Source organism: Maylandia zebra, linkage group LG2, assembly GCF_041146795.1.
Source record: "Maylandia zebra isolate NMK-2024a linkage group LG2, Mzebra_GT3a, whole genome shotgun sequence".
Lineage (NCBI taxonomy): Eukaryota > Metazoa > Chordata > Actinopteri > Cichliformes > Cichlidae > Maylandia > Maylandia zebra.
In genome coordinates this window covers 19567187-19590488 of record NC_135168.1, presented here as the reverse complement: position 1 = coordinate 19590488, position 23302 = coordinate 19567187, and the positions used below count along the sequence as shown (strand labels likewise).

General features: G+C 40.9%; 1 protein-coding gene across 1 annotated transcript; it reads right to left on the bottom strand.

The window, feature by feature from the left end:
- Positions 1–745: 745 nt before the first annotated feature.
- tgfbi (transforming growth factor, beta-induced) lies at positions 746–23051 on the bottom strand. Its single transcript, XM_076889933.1, has 17 exons — positions 22814–23051; positions 20062–20160; positions 9578–9642; positions 9320–9477; positions 9043–9207; positions 8457–8603; positions 6665–6806; positions 6375–6587; positions 5681–5818; positions 5444–5586; positions 3136–3272; positions 2698–2828; positions 2192–2316; positions 1787–1889; positions 1525–1592; positions 1330–1354; positions 746–1237 (listed from the first exon to the last, which is right to left on the bottom strand). Exons 1-17 carry the CDS (start codon positions 22924–22926, stop codon positions 1176–1178), a joined length of 2034 nt encoding a protein of 677 aa, XP_076746048.1. The 5' UTR covers positions 22927–23051; the 3' UTR covers positions 746–1175.
- Between the last annotated feature and the right edge of the window lie 251 nt (positions 23052–23302).

Below are 23302 nucleotides of genomic sequence, written 5' to 3'. Positions count from 1 at the left end.
CCAACTTCTGTGCCCGCTCCGCGTGGTGCCCTGCTGCGAGCCGCAGCTGTCCTGCATTACCTGCTGCTGTCACTCATCTCCACAGCTGACACCTGAGCCGCAGCTTTAAACCTGCTCTGCATTAAAAGAAGCCAAACACAGAGAGCAGACTGACAGGAAGTCCCAGAGTCTGCTCATACTAACTAAATAAAAGGCCCGGTAATTTAATGAAATCAGGCAGGGAGAGCATGTTTGTAGAAGAGGTCATCCTCACCGTTTCCAAAGTTTCAGATGAACTGAAGCTGATAAGAGTTAAACTAATGATATTGGTGACTTATTACTGACTTGATTTAGACTCACTATGAGTTTGTTTTGTGCTCATGTCTGAAATTTGATTTTGATGGGAAACACTCATCGAACAGCTCACGGCTGATGTTGATGTTCGGTCTTGAAACAAGATCATTTTAACAGCATGTTCTGGTCTCTGAGAGGCGTTCACTGCTTCAAATTAAACTGTGCAAAAAGCAGCTCAGTTTCAAACCTGGATCACATCAGGGACGATGCAGGATTCCCAAATGTTAGAGGGATGGAGTCACAACCACTGTCATAGGTAGAATCTGAGAAAATTACAGAGCAACTTTTGTTGTAAAAATGTAACTAAGACATAATGATTTGATTGTTCTTCAACTTCACTTTCATACAGAGATGTTAGTGCAGACAGATGCGAGGTGAGGCTGAAGGACACATGGTGTCAAACGAGCGGCAGTGTGGTCTCACTTTTCGGTTTTATTTTACAAAAAAAAAAAAAACACACACAGAAACCATCAGCTCTATGGTTGCTTCGAGCTCTGACATGCTGCAGAACAACACGAGTACAAAACACACTTTACAAAAGTTCACACTCTGAATTATGGAAGTAAAAACTAGCTGTTATATATATATATATATATATATTTTTTTTTTTTTTTTTTTTTTTTTACAGCGCACAGAAAAAACAACATTGGTTTGATTAAAAATAAAAAAGGAACAATTTTAAAAAGTCTTCACACACATTTCTTCTTTTCCAGACATGAATTACACCAGAAAATCACCTTCAGATCCTCTCATGGCCACGCAGCAGAGGATTTAACACTTGACCTTTGACCCTCTCTAGAGAGCCTCTGCTTTTCTCCTTGTCGTCTTCCCTCTTGGCAGTGTTACTGCCTCCGGCTGATCATCTTGCTGGAGTGACTGTTGAGAACCTTATTGAAGAGATCGTCTGAAGAAACAGAGAATGAAGCAGAGCAGATTCAGATGAGAGTGGCGTGCAGCAGGAACTAAACATATCATGAAGACATTACAAACACTCACCGTTCCTGAAGCCCCTGGAGTCTGCCTGCAAGACACAAAGGAGGGCATTGCAGCCCAAACATGTGATTCAGTAATCAGAGGACAGGTATTACATCAATCTTTCTGATTTCAGGATTTTGGACATTTTGAGGTGCAAAAGTGATATTCAGATTATTTGTGAAAAGGTTTTTTGGCATAAAGAAAGGCCTTTCTCACCCTGGAAGCGGGAATGGCTCTGAGAGGAGCTGCAGGTCCGTCGCTCTGCTCTCTGTCCACCTTTGGAGCTGAAGACACAAAAACGGCAGGTCAGCTTTAAAGGACAGGTCTACATTTGAAAATTGCTTACTTCGCTTCAATTTTATGTATACAGCGCCAAATCACAACATCAGTGGCTGCATGGCGCTTTATATTGTAAGATAGACCCTACAATAATACAACTATCTTATCCATAGTTCGATGTTGTAAACACGGTACTCACGCAGAGGTCTGATGATGCTGTTGACCGCGTGGATAATTCCGTTTGTCGCCATCAGGTCAGCATCGGCCACGGGGATTTTGTTGACGTAAACCGTGTAGTTACGCTGAGAGACAAAGAAAGGCGTCAGACTCGCTGATTATTCCTAAGAAGACAGCAATACTGTGCAACATCTATGGTCAACACAAATTAAATATGCCTTTAAATGTGAAATAAGATACAAAGTGCTGAATAAAATATTGAAAACAAATATAAAATAGACAAATTAGAGATGAATAATCAAAATATAACAACAACAACAACAACAACAATAATAATAATAATAATAATAATAATATCAATAATAATAAACTGTGTATTTAAACAAAAAAGATTTCGACATCTTTTAAATAACGTTTTTGAACCAACCAAGCCCAGCTCTAGCTTCTCCCCCTGCAGAGTTTGGAACCTGGTGTGAGAGGAGACGCCACCGCTCACTAGCATACTCTCCCCCAGGTGATACTTGAGCACACCTGACAGGTGCTGAGGGTCACCTGGACACAGAAACACAAACGGTTCTTACTGTGCGTCTGATCTCATTTCCTTCTTCATGCTAAGCTCTGGTATAAGCCACGACTTGCTTTGCCCCGTGTCAGTAGATGACTGGAATCAGAGCAGAGTCTCTGTATGTCTTTATTAGGGTGGAAGCTGCTGCTGTTTGTGCAGCAGATTAAACAAACAGTTTGTGAACATTCAGCGTGTTCAGTCCAAACAAAGAGCAGAAAATTAGCCCCCCTGAGAAATCTCTACAAACCACCTCTCAGTATAAACTGCTGTAAAGAAAATAGACGCTTTCCACACGTGTGTGGAAACTGTCCATGTGGATTAATTAAGAATGTGAATAAAGAGAAGCTGTGTGGTTGAACAAAACTCACGCATCAGCCTGTTGCGTTCATCCTGCGGCAATTCATTGAAGGCATCGTTGGTGGGAGCGAAGAAGGTGAACACCTTCTGCTGGTTCAGAAGCTCGGTCATACCTGCTGTCTGGATGGCATTGACCAGCGTGCTGAAAACAGCAATAAATGATGTTAGCTCGAATGGCAACTACACAACAACACACTAACACCTCTGCTTCCAGTCATTATGCAACACCAAACTAACAGCTTTATGATAATCTAGGCTAACAGCTGACTCACTTTTTTGGAGCTTCAAACTACAAAAAACCCTTTTTCACTGATCATAGTTTGTGCAGTTGCTGCTCTGTGCCTCTAAGGTGCACTGTAGAGTCATTAAAACTGCCAATAGGTGACAGGGAGTGTTTTTGCTGTACTTTTCCATCAGAGAAACATGATTCAGATGGTACAGATCCTCACATGAAGCGGTCATCGGCCTTCAAGACATCCATGATGTTTCCCATTGGTGGAGTGATTACTTTGTCCACTGTGAACATGGTGGCATAGCGTCCAACCTTGTCATGCGCAGCGATACAGGCGTTCTCGATGCAAAGGTTCTACAAAGAAAAAAAATTGTGTTTAAATACCTAACACTGGGCTTTGGAATCAGAAAAAACGAGTTCTAGTTATTATTATTACTGTTATTATACTGTTTAGATACCACTGCTAGCAAGCCAGAGTGTTTCTGATATATTTGTTGATCTAATATTTATTGTGGAAACCTGTTAACCTTCACACTGACCATGCTGAGTTTGACCATCTTGATTTTGAAGGTACCCTTCTAGTTATTATTATGTTGCTTAGATTAAAAAACCTGACCAACTAAAGCTTCTTCTCTGTAATGTTTGTTGACTTGCGGAGGAAACCTGACTACAGGCCTGAGGGAATCACAGATGACTAAGAATTTTTTCATGCTACTGTCTCCACATTCTAGAGTCTAGTGTAGGATATTATGTTGGTCTTATCTTTACAATGTAAAGTGTCAAACACAAACCTTAAAACATACTTCACATTAAAATGTAACAATTAATGGTGTAATGTAACTCTGTGGCTAAGTAGACAGGTTTATATCCTCTTTAAATGAGGTAACACACCACACACAGTCCCACAATGGTTAAGTATGGAAAGACTTAACCACTGTGGGATGCAGGAAGCTTGATGTGGTCTGCAGAGTTCATTACCGAGCAGACAACCACCCACAAACCAGACCTGGGACATGTGGAAACGAGCAGAAACACAAACGCCTCACATCCTGTGTCACCAGAGCACAATCAATACTACTGCTAGGACGTATCAATGCGTAAAGCATCAGTGTGAGAGGCAGCTAATCCACTACAAAATCAGTTCATTTTTCGGTCATTCATCGATTATCTGACTTGACTTTTGCAAAGTATGTTTCTGAGAGCCTAAGGAAAAAACTAAAACTGACACATAGAGAGGGGTTAACAAGGGCAGAACAAGGGTCAACGGAGGGGAGAGAAACGGGGACCAAACAAGGGCTAACAGCGTGCAAGGGAGCACACAAGAACCAGCAACGCTAACATGGGGTAAAGGCCAAAGTGACTCAATACAGGGGCGATAGAGGCCAAATAGGTATCAACTTATTAGGTGTAAGCTTGTGAGATTAAAAAGGTTTTTAACGTAGACATAGTTATAACTGACCTTTGGTCAGCAGCCAGCTTGTTCCAAAGAACAAGACCACAGTAGCTGAAAGCACCCTCAGCAGGCTGAGATCTGATTCTGGGAACCGTTAAAAGATCTGCATCTGATTACTTGAGAGGTCTTACTGGGTTAGAGAATCAGCAAGTTGAAGATAGGCCAAAACGTGAGCCTTGAGGAACCCCTGGTTGGATTTTTTTTAACTACTAATCACAGTTTAGGTCTCTGACCTGAACCAATGAAATCATAAAGGCTTTGAATTAAATGTCATGATCAACAGTGTTAAAGTCAATAATGAGATCAAGAAGAACTAAGACAATACAAACAAGGACCAACCAAGTAGAGGGTGCACAACATAAAGTAATCACCCAAAATAGTGACATGGTATGACTAATCTGGCTAGCCTACTCAGCAACTGGTGATGCTGACTGTTCAGCTCCAAACAATCATGGGAAAATAAGCATTTATTGTGTTTCATTTATTACTTCAATAAAGTTCTGTCTGCATGTTTCAAGTTAAAGTTAATAAAGAAAAGAGGTTTTCAAGAGAGATGAAAACCAGCATCTCGTTAGGAGATGGAGGCGGTTTAATTCCTCATGGCAGCAGCAGACGGAGGCAGCAGCTCCATCAGAAGTTGATTCTTCAGCAGCAGCTTCCTGTTCTGACCACAAACAATCACATAAAACAAAACCACATAAAAGAGCAACATCTGCTGTGAACAGCCTCTTGATCCAGCAGAGAACTATCCACACTCAATTCAGCCAAACAGCTGAACAGTTGGCTGTTCTGCATTCAGAATATTTAACTTGTTTCAGGTCCAATTAAACACTCTCATGGCTGTATTTTGACACATGATGAAACAGTACTACTCTGCTTCTTTACCCTGTGAATTCCAAGTACTCCTAACCACATCTGTACACTTCTAGAATTTGTGATTTTTGGCTGTTCAGTCGCCCTAACAGAGAGTTATGGTTAGTAACCACAACTGAGTCTGAGACACAAGGAATCTGAAAAGTGTCTCTAACAAACTGTGGAACAAACCACCAAGTAAAGAAATGTCAGTTCTTACTTTTCTGTAGACAAAGACTCTGAGTTTGAGGCCTCCCAGTGTCTCCAACTCCTGGCCATGGTATAGAGCCTTGGATGACAGCTGCTCCTTCAAGACGTGATTACTCATTAATTTTCTCATGCTGGGAGTCATTGTCATACTTCCTGTTAGACACGTGGAAACAATGGCTGTTCATACCCATTTCTGATTATCCCTACAGGATGGCAGGAAAGGCCTTTTTTGGGGGCCACACGTTACCTTTAAAGGCGTCGTTCAGGGGAGCAAGCATGGTCAGAGCCTCAGACCCGGTCAGGTGGGGGGTTAGACCAGCTTCAACAAACATCCTGGTCGCAGTGGAAACAGATGAACTTTCAGCCAGCTCCAGGAGAGTTTTAGCTGCAAGAGACAAAGAAGTATTAATACTATCTCTGGTACAACTAATAATCCTTTTAGGTAACCCTAACCCTAACCTAAAAATGGTAACTGTAAATTTTCCACCATTGTTCACTTCCAGTGGTACTCAATGTGGACAAATGTGACTTGGTTTATTTTAATATAATTGGTCCCATAGTCACTCGACACCACCATCGGCCCAATCAATTGGTTCAAGGTGTGATTTCATAACACCAAAATTTGATTTGGTTGAATACCACCCAGGTGTAGAGATCCAAGAAGTGGACGGATCTTGTCTCTTAGTCTCAGTGAGGACCCTAAACTTTGAAAGATCTGTAAAAATAATAAACATGAGATTTTTTTTGGATCTCCTGCTAAGACAGAAGCTCTTCCAATGACCTGAAGGTGATAATTCAACTCTGAGTCCATGATTATTCCAAGTGCTTATGTTAAAACCACTACTGAAGGACTATTTTGTGTGGATTCCTTGTGCAGCAATATCTTCCCTATATTGGGTGAAGCATTGTGGTATTAGTAGTATTGTTTGTAGTGCAATTACCTGAGTCAGGAATGAGCAGCTCGCCGATGTAGTGGATGACTCCATTGGTGGCTAGCTGGTCCGTCTTGGTGATGATAGCTTTGCCATTCAGGGTCATGTGTTCTCCATCACAGCCGACCTCCAGCATGGTTCCCTGCAACGTTTCCATTGGTGTTCCTGACACAATCGACTCTGCGCAGTGCATGTTCTTCAGGATGTGGTAGTTGAGCAGGTCTGAGGGGGCATACAAAAGTAATTAAAAATATAAACAGAGCCAGATAGAAGGAGTCAGAGTGTCTTGTGCCAGTCACCTTTTAGAGCTATGGGGTCTCCCAGAATTCTGTTGAGGGTCTCCCGAGGAATCTTCTCGAAGGCGTCGTTGGTGGGAGCGAAGACCGTGTAATGACCCTCGTTCTCCAGCATGGTGGTGAGACCTGCAGCAGCAAAGGCCGTCTGAAACACAGACAATGAGATATACAAGAAAACAGAGACAAGAGTTTAAGCTGCTTATTCCATCAGAACTTACAACTACTACAAGTGTCTGGGGACGTGCAAACCTATTGCTGTAGAAAAGCTAAATGTTCAGGATTTCATAGCTCTCTAATTGTTTTCTGTATGTGACAGATATGGACAGCAGTCACCCAGAATCTGTTACTGTGGAGCATGTGGTTAAAAATGTCTTTTTGACATAAGAAACAACTTCTGTGAAAAAGATTTTTCCCCAGTGTCAACATACCCATGGCCACACTCTAAATTGCCAGACAAAAGGTGGTGGCCAGGGTTCTTCTTCTTCTTCTTCTTTCATGTTTGACGGCAGCTTGCATCGGTGGCCAGGGTTTGAAACAACTAAATGCAAAGAGGGATAACTGGACCGCACCACCACTTCCTGCTGAAGGGTGAATGTGTGTTTTCTTTAATTTACAAATAAAGTAGTTGTACTTCGTGGCTCAAGAGTTGGGAGTTCGCCTTGTAATCGGAAGGTTGCCGGTTCGAGCCCCGGCTTGGACAGTCTCGGTCGTTGTGTCCTTTGGCAAGACACTTCACCCGTTGCCTACTGGTGGTGGTCAGAGGGCCCGGTGGCGCCAGTGTCTGTCAGCCTCGCCTCTGTCAGTGCGCCCCAGGGTGGCTGTGGCTACAATGTAGCTGCCATCACCAGTGTGTGAATGGGTGGATGACTGGTTGTGTAAAGTGCTTTGGGGTCCTTAGGGACTAGTAAAGCAAATACAGGCTATTTACCATTTACTTAATTAAATGTTTGAGTTTAGTTTAGGGTTTAGTAGTTTTGATTTCCTTCTTTGGTGTTTAGTTTATTAACAAACAAGACTGTACTGCATTGTTTGCTGTTTATGATTGTGTTTTGTTTAGTTACCCCTCGTGTCTCAACGGTCTGATCAGCCATTATATATACCCTCGTGTGTAATTTCATGTGGAGGTCATTTATGTTTGTTTGGGCAGTCATTTGGTTTGTTAAGTTTGCAGTCTTTGCCTGAGTTGAGTTTTGTTTCTTTGACCTCTTTTATGAGCTCAACATTTATGACTTTTGTAAATATAATTTTTGGGTTGGGTTCACAAATGAAAACCCTATTTTTGTAATAATTCCTGTGACTCCTCCTGCTTTTTCAACTCGGTCCATCACAATGTCCCATAGAGGTCTGCAACAGCAACTATGGACTAGCAGGTCCAGTTAATGGGGTAGACCTTAGATTCAGAAGGAGAGTTCATGGGACTTTAGAATTTTTACTGATACTTTACCTTGTGATATATTTTAATGATTTACTGTGATGGAATCAAACTCTTTGTCATTTTATGGTGAAAAATGTTCTTCTTAAACTGCTGAGGTATTTGCCCCTGCTATGTTTCACAGCCTGGTGAAACTCTCTGTGATAGTCATTTTATACCCAGTCATGTTACTAATGAACCTAATTAGCTGGCTGATGTTCCACCAGCTGTTACACAACTTTTACAGTTCCTTTAGCTGTTCATGTAACAACTTCATTTAAATATTTTTAGATAAGCAGGTATTTCTAATTTCGTAGGCTGTTTTAATACAATTTTTTCCAAAGGTTTAAAACAACAAAAGGATTTTAAATTCAATGGACTTACACGCAGAGTCTCCAGGTCGTCATCAATGTCAATGATTGATTGCATGTTGTTGGAGATGGCTGTGATGACGCGGTCAACCACGTGCACGATGCCATTGGTGGCATGTTGGTCAGGTTTGACCAGACGAGCGCAGTTCACAGTCACAATCTGTAGATATAAGAAGAAAATGTATTAATGTGTTGTTACTGCAAATATTTGTGTTACGCCTTTAACAGTTATGTGTATGATCATACATTGATGATCATACACGTGATATGATACCTAATGTAAGATAATAATGATGTTCAGAGCAAGACTGTACATACAGCCTCAGTTTTGAGCCTGGAGACAGTCTGGTAAAAAAAAAAAAGTATCCTAACAAGCACTGGAACTGCTGACCAAAGTCCTCTGTGGAGAAGGGAGAGCAATAGCTTAGCTGATCAATACTCAGAACCCTGACTAAAGTCGGTTGTCTCAGCTAATGATTCTTCCTGCGGTGGTTTCACATTAATTACAAATTTCTCTGGTCTATATTCATGTTATCATGACAGCTAAACTTGATTCCTGTGCCAGAGTTACAGGATAACAATAGTATGTCTTCATTCACCCCATTGCTGTAGTGGTGTATATGGACGGGGGCGTCCTGGTACATGGAGGAGAAGGTGGATCCGTGCTTCAGCTCCTCAGAGGTTAGCCGGCGACTGACCATGTGGTAATGAAGAGCATTTAACAGCTCGATATTCACATTGCTCACCAGAGCGTCAAGGATCTCCTGGAAAACGACAACAAACGACACACAATGAGTTAAGCAGGAGAACCATCGCTGATTGCTCCTCACAAAAGGAGCGCGAGGTTGCAGTAAAAGTGTGTGAGTGTGTACTGACTGTTGGCAGAGATTCCCAGGCCTTGTTACTCGGGGCGAAGAAGGTGAAGCTTCCTGGACCTTCGATCTCCTCCCTGAGTTGGGCTCGATCAGAGTACATCTGAGTGGTGGAGGCGCCAACCATGCCCAGAGTGCTGTAGATGTTCACAAGAGGCAGCGCTGCAATGGTGCACATAAACAAACCCAGCTGATGACTCTCTGCAGTAAAATCCCAACAGATGTTTTAAACATATTTAGTGTAAGGGGTGAGAGGTCATACCTGCAGGACAGCCCTTCTCCCCGGGAATCTTCTCATAACCAGGGCAGCACTCATAGGTGATCACCCTGCAGAGAACACATAAAAACACAGGAGAACATGAGGATTCTTGTAGACCTTCTTGTATTCCCTGACGTCAGAGCAGAGGCTTCATGTCAGACTTCATGTTCCTGTTTCTCTATAAAACTCTCTGCCGCATCAGGAGCTCGTAACTTGTCTGTAGGGTTTCTGCTACAGGATACTCATAAATTCCTGTCTGACAGTAATTATGCTAATAAAGTTACGAGCTGCATGAGCAGACCTGAGAGTCTGCAGGTAGTGCAAGTGGTCTTATGAAATGACAAAAAAAGAGCTCCAGTAACCAATCAGCCCTTACCTGACTCAACAAAACCCACCTGTTTGTCCAGGAAAACAACAGCTTCTACAAAGCTGAAGACCCACCTTTGTTTACTGCATCAGTACTTTGCACACTAACCACTAGTTTATCTAAAGAAAAGACAAAAAACTATCTGTATTATGGCTTTAGCTGAATGGAAGACCTACACATCTTTCAGCCTGAGTAAGTCATCAGATGGAAGGAGTTAATATTGTACAACACAAGCTAAAAGGGGAACTCTGAAACCAAAGATGTCTTCAAAAGCAACTTAGACTTTGAGAGAGCTGGATCTGAATCAGAGGCAGCTCAACTCTTTGCTGGATTATGTCAAAGTGCTGAATGAAGGCAAAGTATAAGATAGTGGAATGGCAATATGATAGGAACATCATCCTTCCATGTGTGCCTGTTTGGTGGCTCTTCAGTGTGCCTATGTACAAATGACACCAATCTACCTATTTAAATAAGCATTTGTATGTAGAAGACAAAAGAGAATGGGCACACCCTCTGGATAATCACTGGAAAAGTCGGACCTATTGAGGCCACAATATTAGCCAGAGAAAAATCACGCTGCTGTACTACAGCCAATATCATCCAGTGGGACAGGTGAGCACTGAATTTTGCTGATGACCCTTTTCTGAGCGCCCAAACATGACTCATTTGGACACAGAGTGGATGAGGTGAGTGACATGCTGCCTGCAAATTATGGAAAAGAGAAGAAAAACAGACAAGGAAAGGCTTTGTGTTTCCCTGAGTGTTTTGGATTCACAGTTTGAAGTGTATTCCACCAGAAAAATTATTCTGCATCCAGAGCATTTAATTGCCCTCTGATTTTTTCCAGTTTCTCACTGACTGAAGAGTTTTTCAGTCATGACATGCAGATCATGTTATGTGTGCTAGATTTACATGTCACACATTAGTGGAAGCAGCACATCTACTATTCCTACTCATTGTAAAGCTGTATGTATGGGACTGTTTTTCGTCGCTGCACCAACACATTCGCAGTCTGTCCACAATCTGTTCTTCATGGTGGGCAGAAGGTTCCTCTATGTCTGAAAAACAATTAAAAATAATTGGAATTCGCATTATAAACATAAACTTGTCTGAGAAAGGAGGAAATTAAGAAATGCTTTGGTGACAAGTTTATGGTGTCAGATTGTAGTTTAAAATCTTTTAAAAAATCCAAAAAACACAGTTTATTTTATAAATTATGGTCTGGATGTAAAAAAAAAAATAAGGAGAAAGAACAGTATGGCTTATGGCTGGGTTACCCTGTGAGTGACAGGGATTAATAATGGATTCTGACTCTGATTACCTAGTGTACCTAGTGGTCACTCTGGGAAGTGCACCCACTGAGCAGGATTTACAAGCAGTAACTGTGGGACCAGGAGGACCTGTGGAGGTCTGTCTGCTGGAAAAATCTCAGAACGTTACTTCAGCTACAGGCACATGTGGGCTGCAATGAAGCGTACAGCCTGAATGGAGCTTTCAGGACTTCCTGTTGAGATTTCCATAATAAATGTGGCTCCGCCGTCTGGGCTCATAAAGCTCATTTCCTCAGAGAGGAGAAGAATCTGCAACCAGACTAGACGTCTGAGAGGAAACCTGCACCCACTGCCAGGAAAAACACTAAAACCAGGGCAGGAGCCCCCATCCAGCTCCTCACTTCCTGTCCACTACAAAATAAAAGGTCATTATGAAGAGAAAAGTGGCAACTCGACTGCAGTTTGAATAGTTCTGGACATGAACATTACTAGTTTCAGTTTAACCGGCAGCTTGAGGGTGATTAAGACTTAACCAAAGCAGATTTGAACTATTATGTCACTGCAAAGGTAGTGAAGAAGACTGCATACCCATAATAGTCAGTGTCTTTTAAACTGAGAGCAAATGAACATAATTCAGCGGGGGAAAAAAATCAACCGTTGGCTCAACAACCTTCACTAAAAAAGCTTCTCAGCTCTGACAAATACTTTGATTACATGTATGACAGAGTAATTCTTCATTTATTTGAATGTCGTCTTCAAAGACTGTTTTATAAAAGACAGAATCAAAACTGGAGAAAACTTCTTGGTCAGTCTGTTTATCGAGCAGTTTGCTGGGGTTGAATTCCAGAGGGACATAACAATGACACACAGTGACAGTGACAATACTATCATTATGAAAGCTCTAGCTACATGTATTAGAAATACGTTGGAAATAACAGTGGGCCAAAGATTAAGTCTTGAGTCTTGAACACCGTAGTTAGAATGTAGAAGGTGGAGAGCAGATTAGCTGAGGTGAAGCCTAGCAGACAGCCAGCAGCTACAACCACCTGTGTCGCTTTAATATTTAATATTTATCCTGCATGTATAAGCCAACCTCTTTGTGTCAGCCTGCCTCTATGTTGCATGACATGGGAACTTTTTAATTTGCAGCTGGAGATAAATCATTGATTGATCAGTCTGCCAGCAGTTGAATTCTTCTATAAAAATCAATTTCCTAAACTTCCTCCTGTGTCAGCTCCTCCACTATGTCCTCTCTCTGAGACGTTCTGAGTCTATAAACATCAGATGTGTATTTTCTTCAGCTTTACGAGTCAACAATTGTTGGAAGGTTGACTGGCAAATTTATTAAATATATAAATTTTCCTGATGGGAAGAGTCCCCTGATGGAGGAATCTCATTATGAATTTCTGAGTTTCTTGTGTTTGTTTTAACAGAGCGATTAGTGGACGAATCTTTCAGTGAAGCCAGGACCACCAACCAGTCACTGCTCCATATTAACACTTAAACCGTCTGCGGACAGAGGTCTTATTTCTGCTCTCAGGTCCTCTATAATAAAGTTTAACGTCGACAAAGAGAAAAAGGAAGCTCCCAAAGCTCCCGCAGCCTTCATCACATAAGTGCAAACATGTGAAGAGCAGCTACTGATGGTGTGTGTGTTAATGTGCGCAAACACACACTGGACTGATTATCAAAGCAGATGGAAACTCAGGTCCCTTTTGTTCTCCACATAAGTAAAGATGGCTGCTGTGGATTTATGACAAAACAAACAGAGCAAGGTTGCAGTAATTCTGCCGCCGGGATCGAGCTGCTCGATGAAAACCTTAAAAAAGAAATGCTTTCACATCAGTCAGCAGCACGTCATCCTTCAGATTGTCAGAGGAAGCTTCAAACATGAAACTGCCAGCCATGAAAAGCCTGAGAAAAGTTTCATCAGGGATTAAAAGTCATTTCCAGAATGTAAAAACAAGGTGGACACGTACAAATTTTGTCTTTGAGAAACTTTTATTAACTAAAGCTGATGAATTAAAGTTAGACACCACAGTGAGGCAATTAAGGGACGAGTTACACAAGCTTGGTTATTGTGAGGGTGCGGTACATAAACGTGTGCTAGTTAATTCTAAATGAAATGCCCTTTATTTAACAAAAATGCCTGTTAATGATCTAGATTTTTTTTCTACAAAATTAATACTTTTACACAATATTTAAGAGCCAGAAATCTAATCTTCTGACCGAATTCTGTGTCATATACACCGCACAGGTGCAAGATCACTGATTTTATTAACATCTCAATAAAAACTCTGAATAAGTCAGTCATGACAAGCTAACAGCTAACAGTTTAAATCCAGACTCTACAAACCACATCACACATTCCCAATAATCAAAGTCTAAACATAACACAGCTCAAATCATAGTCAAGCGTTCCAAACTTCATGTGTACATCAGTGTGTACCGCTATATTCCTTATTATGTGGGCAAAAAGGACAGAAAGTTCAGTTTTATTTTGCATTTTACAAATAAAGGATTTGAAAATTATACTAAATTGCTTCTAAAAAATCTTGTAGCTCTAAAAACTACCAAAGCTCTCAGAGGTTTCAAAGCTAGAAGTGAGCTTGAACCTTTGAAGCTCTGAAAGCTAGAGGAGCCCTTGAAGGTGTCTGAGCTGTCAGAGTGATCAACGCTCTCAGAGCTCTTAAAGTTCTTGGACCTCTAACAGCTACCAGAGGTCTCAAGTCTTTGAAGTTCTCAAAACTTGTGGAGCTCTGGAAGCTACCAAAGGCTACAAGGATCTGGAAAGTCCTCAAAGCTCTCAGATTTCATAATAATTATCAAGACTAGGTTGGGTAGCAAAAGATCAGCGAATAACTTTGGACACCAGACCTCTGTGCACTATTATAAAAAGTTCTGACACATAAGAAATCACAGCAAGAAGATCAAAGGGACAAAAGTAATGTAACAGTGATAAAGATATGTAGACCAGAGTGAAATCCCCCCATCAGATCTCACCCAGCTGCTGAGCTTTAAACATCTCCAGGCTACATCTCTGACCTTTGAGCCATGTTTTAGCAGTTGTAGGCTGACACAAAGTCTCTTCTCGCAGTTTGACTCCAAACCTTTAACGCATTTTGCTTTTGTTGTTTTAGCTCCTAAACTGTGGAATGAATGAACTCTCACAATCTGCACAGCTGCCTCCTTCAGTTGAAAACCTGTTGACTTGGATAGTTTTACCTCCTTTAACTGCATATTTAGATCTTTTGTTCTTTATAACATAAATAAGATGGTTACTTCAGTGCTGTTATTGTAAGTATTATTATTATTATTAGCAGTATTACTTAGGGTTAAAGAAACAGATGTGGCATTAGTGTCTGACAGACAGAGGGTACTTTGAGGACCCGGGGTTCAGAGGGGGGTTGTAGTGAATTACGATGGGAGTTATGAGTCTTCCTTCTGCTGACCTCTAACCTCCGGATCCTCCTCCACAGAAACCCACGGGTCCAAAGCCGCAGAGACAAAGACATGACTGTTAGACTCAAAATGCCCCACCAGTGTAAATCCAACTAAACTGTCAGAGATAAGAGCTCAGTGTTTCCACACCCACACTGTGGGTGTTGTAAGATTTGTGTGCATGGGGCGTCAGGGTCCTCCAGCAACTTCACTTCCTACAAATGTCCACAGAAAGTCTCACTTCCTCTTTCTGTCCTATTTGCTGCCAGCTGAAAGAATCTGTTTGTGAGAAACATTCAGGCTGAACTGTGAGCTGCGTCAAGGCTGTGTCCAACATCCTGACTGGACACATTCAGGACAGGAAATGCACAAACACACAGGACGAGCCTCACAAATGCATGAATAAATACACAGAGTAAGCAGGAGAGATGAAAACAGTATGAGACAGAAAGAGGTGGCGGACAGGAGGAGGATCATCTTCAGATACAAGACGGGAGAAGAAAATAGTGGAGCAGGCTGAGAGATGAAGAAGATGAGGGAACAGAAACTAACTAAGAAGAATTACAGTAGAAGAAAGAAGAAGTAAATGAAACATTGCAAACAAAGTTATGAATCATTTCTTATGCTGTCTGTTAAACTGCTGAAGCGGACATTTCCATAAGTTTGCCTCATGATAAATCTGTGACAGAAACACCAACGCCTTCGGTTTGAATTCAACACGCACCAATAACCGATCAGCTGATACTAGACTGTGGCAAATAAAAAGACATTAACCAGAGACAGGGCTGATATTTAGCTCTTCTATCTGGCTTGCTGAATATTAAAAATTAGAGCGACAAAGACCAAAAAGGTTTTAAAATTGTTATTTTTATCATCATCTGTGTAAATCCAGACTAAATGCTCCAATAATTCTAACATGTGAAGCATTCCTCGTCCAGAGCTCATGGAGAGATGATGGATGGAAGAGTCACCCAGGACACCAAGATTCAGGTTCCATTTAAAAATAAAAGTAGATGTCCGAATTAATATTTTTAGACTCCGATTTAAGAACTCGCGTTATAACGTGAGTTCAGGGATGCCACGATCTGCTGATCTAATTTAAAGAATCTCCCCAAATATGGAATAAATAAAGTATTTCTCATTGATAATTGATCTGAGCCCACACGAGCTGATGACTTAGCTGATACCCTTCCACAAATCCACTTTTTCATCTATTTTGATTTTAAATACTTCACACACACTTACTATGCCTCTGCAAGCTGTTTTGCAACCCTCTTTTCTTGTTTCAGCGTCATATCTGCTGTCACTGACGCCTGCTCTGATCTGTGAGAGGCTCTTTGTGCTACACACGGAAAGGTGGGGCGGTCCCAGAGCAGAGTTTTACCAGTAAATCTAAACGACTGCAGATATAAATCTCCTCTGACTGCTCCTTTGTGGTGCTACTTTAACCCTGTCTGGGTTCAAATAGACGCTTTTACAACATTAACCACATACCTTCTGACTTTGTGTACTCTGTTTTGGTGGTAGTTTTTCTTTTTCTTTTGTATTTTGTTGATTTTTTTTTGTCTCAGTTTAGTTTTTCCCGTCGAGAAATCTTCATTTCTCCACAACATCCATCACCTTCCTCTTACATATTGGACCAAAGCTGAGTTTAAAGTGGCAGCAAACAAACAAACTGCTGGCACATTTTGAAGGCATGAATGCATTCACACTGACAGTGGGTGTTTGTGTTTGGTAAAATGTGCTGTCAGAGGCTTGACAAGTTGCAAATGTTCAGATTTAAAAATCAACACTGATATTCATGTTTGAGTTTGTTAGAAAAAGAGAAGCTAATAAAGTCTGGGGAAAGCTTGAGTGGATTGAATAAATGTGGTTAAACAGCCTTTAAATCATATTTAGTTTCATGTGTCCAGCTGATTACTGCTTTGCTAAACTGGCTACTGGATATAACTCAGAGTTTAGTTTTTCTGAGTGAGATTTAATGCCTGTAGTGATGAATGTTATGTAGATTAATCAGGAGAAAAGCTGTTGTTATCACTGCAGAGGCTTCAAGTCCAAATCCCTGTTTATGTGTTCTGTCATTTTGATTCAGCATTTGCAACTGCTGCTTCATAAGTAAACTGTATCACTGTGTTCCTGTTAAACAGTGTTGTCTGTATAAACACATGTATGAAAAATAAGCCTCCTGTCTTTTAAATCTTCCTCACCCACCGTCACCTTCCTCATGTTCACAGCTCTGCAGGGACACTCCGCAGCCAGCTGCGTTTCACTCAAGAATGTGCCCATAGAAAGAGTCTGGGAGGATTTTAGGATTTAGCAGCACGTTTCCTCTGCAGCGCCTTCCAAACACATACCAAACAGAAATCCGGATTTAAAATAAAAATCAAATGCAGCGTTTAACGTTCAGAAAGGTTTTTCCTCTTTGGGCTGAAGATGGAGGTGGGAAGTAAATGCAGACAGTAAATTTCAGTGGTTTACAGTCAGAGACACACACCCACATTATTAATGAGGCAGCAGAGGCCAGCTGTGCTGCAGATCTCATGAGCTGGACAGGATTAAAGCAGAGTGCTGTGTCTGTCTATTCCTGTGAGGACGAGTTTCAGTTTTAGACTTTAGGGCTTTCTGGCCCTCACTTTAGAACTGTTCACACTTGGGCTCAGGTTTAGCTTTAGGCCAAATGAGATGAGTTCTCACAAAAGCAGGTGTAAAAAAGCAGTCTGTTTCTCGGCACTCATGGAGCTCAAATGGGAAAAATCAGCTCTTAAGTGAAGTCGGTTTTAATCCAAGTGTTTGTGGATGGTTCTGGAATGACTTGTCTGACTGGCCAACTTGACCTCGTGACAAAAAAAGCCAAGAAAATCAACAGTATTTGATTTTTCCACTCCCAAATTTCCTCTCAAACTTTATGTGCATTCTCTTGTGTTCCTAATGTTCAGATGATGTGCATGAGGTCTTTCCTGTTTGTGGATGCTTTTCACCTGACAGACTTGTTTACTATACTGCCTGATTTCCAGTGTATGACCTCAACTTTGATCAAAGACTTGGATTTGATAGACACTTACAGCAACAGCAACAACAAAAAGGCTTTCACTTTATGTACATGGATGCATCAATAGAGATGAGTTTATTAAGAACAAACTGGTTTCTGTCATTTTGAGGTTTAGATTAAGTCTTGTAGTTTAGCTGCTGTTTAAGGTTTTAGTCACTTTTAAGGACTTTTGTGGTTTGAGGATTTGGGCTTTGTATTCCTGGGTTAAGTAATATTTCCTTCTTTTTGTTTAGGTTATTCTTTCTTCCCCAAGTCTTTATCTTCTTTAAATGATAAGCGGACAGTTCTTATATAGCACTTTTCTACACTACCTGAGCACTCAGAGCACTTTATACCACTTGGCTCATTCACCAATCACTTTTTAAAAAGAAAAATATAAGTGCTTTCTATCTAACATTCACACTTCAGTGGATGCAATAGACCAACTTGGGGATATTTGACATGCAGACTGGAGGACTGAACCACTAACTTTAGTACATCACTCTACCTCTACCTCCCGAGCTACAGCCACATAGAGGCACTTCTTTTATTTTTAAAGTATCTCTCATGTCTTGTATTCAGTTTTACTTCCCTCGTGTGTTTGTTTTGATTAGTTTCAGCTGTTTCTTGTTGCCCACCTGTTTCTCTTATCTTGACTGTTGTCAGTGACTATGAGTGTATATATAGCCTCAGTTTCTTTTATCAGGGTGTCTGTGATCTAAAACTGGTACCAAATACAGATGGAACTTAGTTTATGTCATTGTCAGAGCAGAACAAAAAATAAAAAAGGTATATGTGGGCATGTTTTGGCAGATTTCGACAGAAATGGCTACCACAGCAGGTAGCTCCACGTTTGATTTGGTAGAGTTATGCACTGGATGCCCTTCCTAATGCAACCCCACAGCGTCTTGCCATTCACCTGGGAGGAATCTTTTGTTTATCAAGTGAATGTGTAGAGACTAGCCTTACGTTAAAAGTCTTGTTATGATCATATTCCTATGCTCTGTAAAATAAAGCTAAGTGAAGAGGACTTTGTTTTCCTATTCTGGACCACAGTGTGATTCATAGGCAGGTATCTGGATTCACTCTTAGGACACTGGATGCTGTTTATCATTCTGCCTTCTGGTTTATTACTGGCAATGGTTACAGCCATCATCGCTGCAGCTTACATGGAAACACTGGATGTGCTCTGCAGTCCTTACGAAATAATATAAACATTTTACTGTTTATAAGGCTGGAAGCTTCAGTTTCACATCTACTTTGTCCTTGCGTCGTATCCTTATGTGACTTTAAACTGGCATGACTGTAATTCAGAGCTACCCTCATTGCAGTTTAAATAATTTTCAGAAACTCTCTGGACGACTTTACAAGCTAAACTCACTTTTCAAAGGATGAATAAGTGTTTTTAACCCTTGTATGGTGTTCGGGTCTGTGAGACCCGTGTTCAGTTTTTTTCAAAAGAAAAATTAAACAATTAATTATTTTTTCACGTGTAAATGTGTTGTGTCTTTCCACTCACTCCACTTGATTATAACTGATTTATTTATAACATTTTATATAAAAGAAAAACGAGAAGCACATTAATTCATAAATGTGATCTAACAAAGGTAAAGGGAAAAAATTAACCATGTTTGCTGTTCATATGTCTTGTAATTGGGATGAAGTAAACATCTGTTGAGTAATTTAACATAAAATTGTTTGATAGTGTTAATTTGGAAAGCCAAAACTCTAGCGGGTCCACCAGACCCATGAACACTGGCTGAGTAACAAAAATACGAACACCACACAAGGGTTAATAAATTAAAAACTTGCTTTATATACTTTGAAGAACATCATTACCGCAGTTTGGGGACTGAGTTCTGTGTTTCAACCTTATTTGATCTGAAATGAAGCTTTAGGTAGGAAACACTGAAGGAATTCAGACTTGACTTGGACTTAAATTAATGACTCGGACTCTAACTCGAGAGACTTTAGACTTAGACTTGAGGACTCCAAAGGAAGTGAAATATATCAGAAAAGTCAATGTATATGTTTGCACGTGTCCTTTAAATGAACTCATGAGACTGGGAGTGGAGTCTCAGCCTCAGATGTAAACTGACTCTGAAGTTTGTGCTTCGCTCTTTTTATTCTGAGGTTATGTAAGAGGCAGGTACACCTAGGGAGAAGGACATTTCTCTGTCATCTGAATACAAACTCTCTCTTTTTAGCAGAACTAAAGTCAAACTAACAGATTGGGGTGAAATCAAATACAAAAATCAACTCAGAACCACAGTTGTAACCAAAAGTGAGAAGCAGTCGACCTGTGCTCTGCTTCTTAAGGAAAACTAAGAATGTATTTAAAATGGTAAATATGGCAAAAAGTGCAGTCGGTGGGACTTACGTGGGTTTGCCACAGATCTTGCGGTGGTACCACTGTTTGCAGTTGGTGAAATATTTCTTGCTGGTGCCTTTAATCTGTTGCATGGCGCAAACATTGGGTCTGAAACAGAAGAGAGACAAAGAGGAAAATTTTATTTTAATTCAAATGTTTATACTTATTAACCACTTTCATTTCCAACATACAGAGACAGTCGGCTTAAGTAAACCGCTAATCCTAAGCGTGAGAGCAGAGACACGTAGAAGCTCTGTTAAAAGTCTAAATCAAAGTATTTGAGTCATCAATTCATAAACTGAAACAGACTGACAGCCATAGGTTTCACAAATGATAAACTGGGACTGTCAAAAATTCAGTTCATACCAACTCTGGTAAACATAATTATCCCCAATTAAGAAAAACACTCAAACTCACTCAAGCACAATGTTGTGATCTCAGTCGGCATGCATATCGTTTCATTGTGTGTTGTTCTGTCTGCATAGGGATAAATATTAAGACGAACCACACCACACAATTTAGAGCCTAAGCTAATTTGCACTGGCTGTCTCCCGAGGCGTCTGTGCAAAACACACACACACGCATGACTAATAAGCAAAACAATCTATACCATAAATCATCCACAAAGAAATCCCAAACTCAGAACATAAAGGACAAACAGAGCAGTAAAATACATGAAAGAGCAGATCGTTCATGGCTGCAGGGCTGATCCCTCTGCAACAACCGTCAAAATGATTAAAATGATCTCAGTTTGAGTTCTGCAGGTTAGGAATTTGTCACGTTGTTGACCCGAATTGAAAAAGCTGTTTATCCAAATGAGGATTTACGTAATGGCACCTTACAGTTCCCACTAGCTGACCCATGTGATTATATCCATCGAGGAGCCAGAAGGAGAAGGCAGGAGGAGGAGGAGGTCTGATATTAGGTAATTCTTCTGTGCGGAAACCAAGTAAGCAACCGTTTTCTGAAGTGTTGTTTCTAGTTTGGTAACTAAGAAAATGTTGTCTGCCCTTCTTCCCTTCCAGCCTGGGCTCACAGCCAGATGTGAAGTATTTAGGAAAATGCATTTGTCCTTGTACATGAACACAGTTTACATCGCTTTTTTCAATTCCAGTCAGGGTGACAGTGAAACCGGGAGTTTTTTCCTCTGAGAACTTTTCTATGATCGTTTTGTAAACCTATTATAGCTGTTACAAACAAAACAAAAAACAGAACACGTGAAGAAAAACTTTTTTCTAAAAGTTGAGGTCATTAAAGTTGATGGAAACTAAACTTAAAAGTGAAACTGCCGTCGTTTATAAAGGTTTTGGCACTGGTTTTTGTCAAATGGTCGATGACTGATTGCTGGAGCTCTTTCTCTAACATCGTAGGGTCTTCAGCTTAGGTATAGAAATTAACTTAAATTGAACATGAAGAGTTATGGCAGATTATATCAACCAGTACAGAGTACAAGCTGGATCACTGTAACACCCTCACACGCTGACTCTCGGCTTACACTCACACAGACTCGCTCAGGCTGGCACTGGTTTCCTGTCTGTGAAGGAAATCCAGCTGTTTAAACCCTGACCCCCCCCCCCCCCCCCCCAAACCATGGATATTTAATATCGTACTGCAGTACACAAAGAAGAATTCAGATCCTTCGCTTAAGAAACAAGAAACCGTGTCACTCCAGTGAGAGATGAAAATTACCACCACACCTGGCACGAATTGAAACCTGGATTCAGATGGATATCTGGAGCTGGGCTAGTTTTTTCATATTTTCTTCAGAAGAACCAGGATGTCTCCCTTTTTGTGTGTATATTTCAGTTGTATTTGTATGAAGTGTGAAGATATGACAACAAATATTCAATTATGTCACATCCCACAACAGTGAAGAATGACTAGATGTGGACTGACTCGAAACATTAATCACCTGAGTTGGCCAGAGCTCCACCTCTAACAAAAACCCATCAAGTGAATCCATCCAGAACTTTAAAGGCAGTCCTGCTAACAAACAGACATCATGAACCAATCACATGAGGAGATGATGCTCAAAAAGTCAGCGACTTCCTTCCGACTATTTCTAAAATTATTTTTTTAATTGTCCTTTTATCATCTCTGATCATTTAATAGTTGCTTTATTGATTTTCAATTCTCCAGTTGTGCTTTGGAGGAGTGCATTATACGCTTTGAGATCATGAGGAAAACGTGAAGTGGTAGTTCTTGAATAAACTTGATCATAACCATTGTCCAAATATGGAGATACGCGCTTTTCCCTGCACAGTGAGGCCATAAGAAACAACCGTCAAACAGATGTGAGTAAAATGAATATTTTAGCTGAGGTGGAGTGCAGAAAAAAGCTGCACAACACGAACTAGATTAAAAATCAGCAGAACATCTGTTTTTCATTTGCAGCAAATAAGTATATTCATGACGAATCAATCAATAAAATTCAGTCACTTTCTAGTAGTCGCCCTTAGAAGGAATCTTTTTATTTCTCCAGTAAAAATATTCGATACACGTCATGTTCCTGCGTAATGAAGTACTTTTATTTTCATACTTTGTTTCCAAACCGGGACTTTTATTTCTTTATTAAAGCTGAAGTTTTAGTACATTTAGTGTAGTGACTAAAGGACCAGAGTACTGACACTCCCGCAGATTATCGATCACTCTCTGATCATTTCTATTGATCAGCTCAGTAGTAGTTGAGGTTCAGTCGGGCAGGACCAGGCTCGGCTCGGGTCACTTAGATTCAGGAGAGAAAAAAAGAAAAAAACCTCACCCATGCGTCCGGCCTCTGATCCGGCTGTGCTGCAGGACCGCCTGGAACGGAGACCGGGCCACACACGCGGTCAGAACCAGGGCAAGACCCAGGGCCAGCGCGCACACATTCATCTTCACTTTCTGGAGGTAAAACCTGCTGCTGGTGCTTCTTCTTCTCTTTCTTCCTGTGCTTTTTCCTCCTTCCCTCTCTGCAGCCCTCGGTCCCTACAGGGACCAGGACAGTCCGGCTTTATACACCGAAGAAAGAGGAGGAGTGGCGAGGAGGATGGGGAGGGGCGCACCAGAGCAGAGCTGGGAGAATCCTTTGTTGCAGAGAAGTACTAGTACAATTGTGTAAAATACTCCCCGGCAAGTTGAAGTTTTTAAGAGTACCCTGCAGTAACATGAGACTACTGCTTTGAATTCACGAGTCACCGATGATGATCGATATATTATTGGTTTATGTGTAGATTGTTCTTCACGAGTCGATCAAATATTTCTCTTTTAT

Excerpts from the sequence above, each read along its gene's own strand:
- tgfbi (XM_076889933.1), bottom strand. The coding sequence starts at position 22,926 with ATGAATGTGTGCGCGCTGGCCCTGGGTCTTGCCCTGGTTCTGACCGCG. Across the intron at positions 9,478-9,577 it reads GGAGAAGGGCTGTCCTGCAG|CGCTGCCTCTTGTGAACATC; the intron begins GTATGACCTCTC and ends GCACCATTGCAG. Across the intron at positions 1,355-1,524 it reads GAGCCATTCCCGCTTCCAGG|GCAGACTCCAGGGGCTTCAG; the intron begins GTGAGAAAGGCC and ends TGTGTCTTGCAG.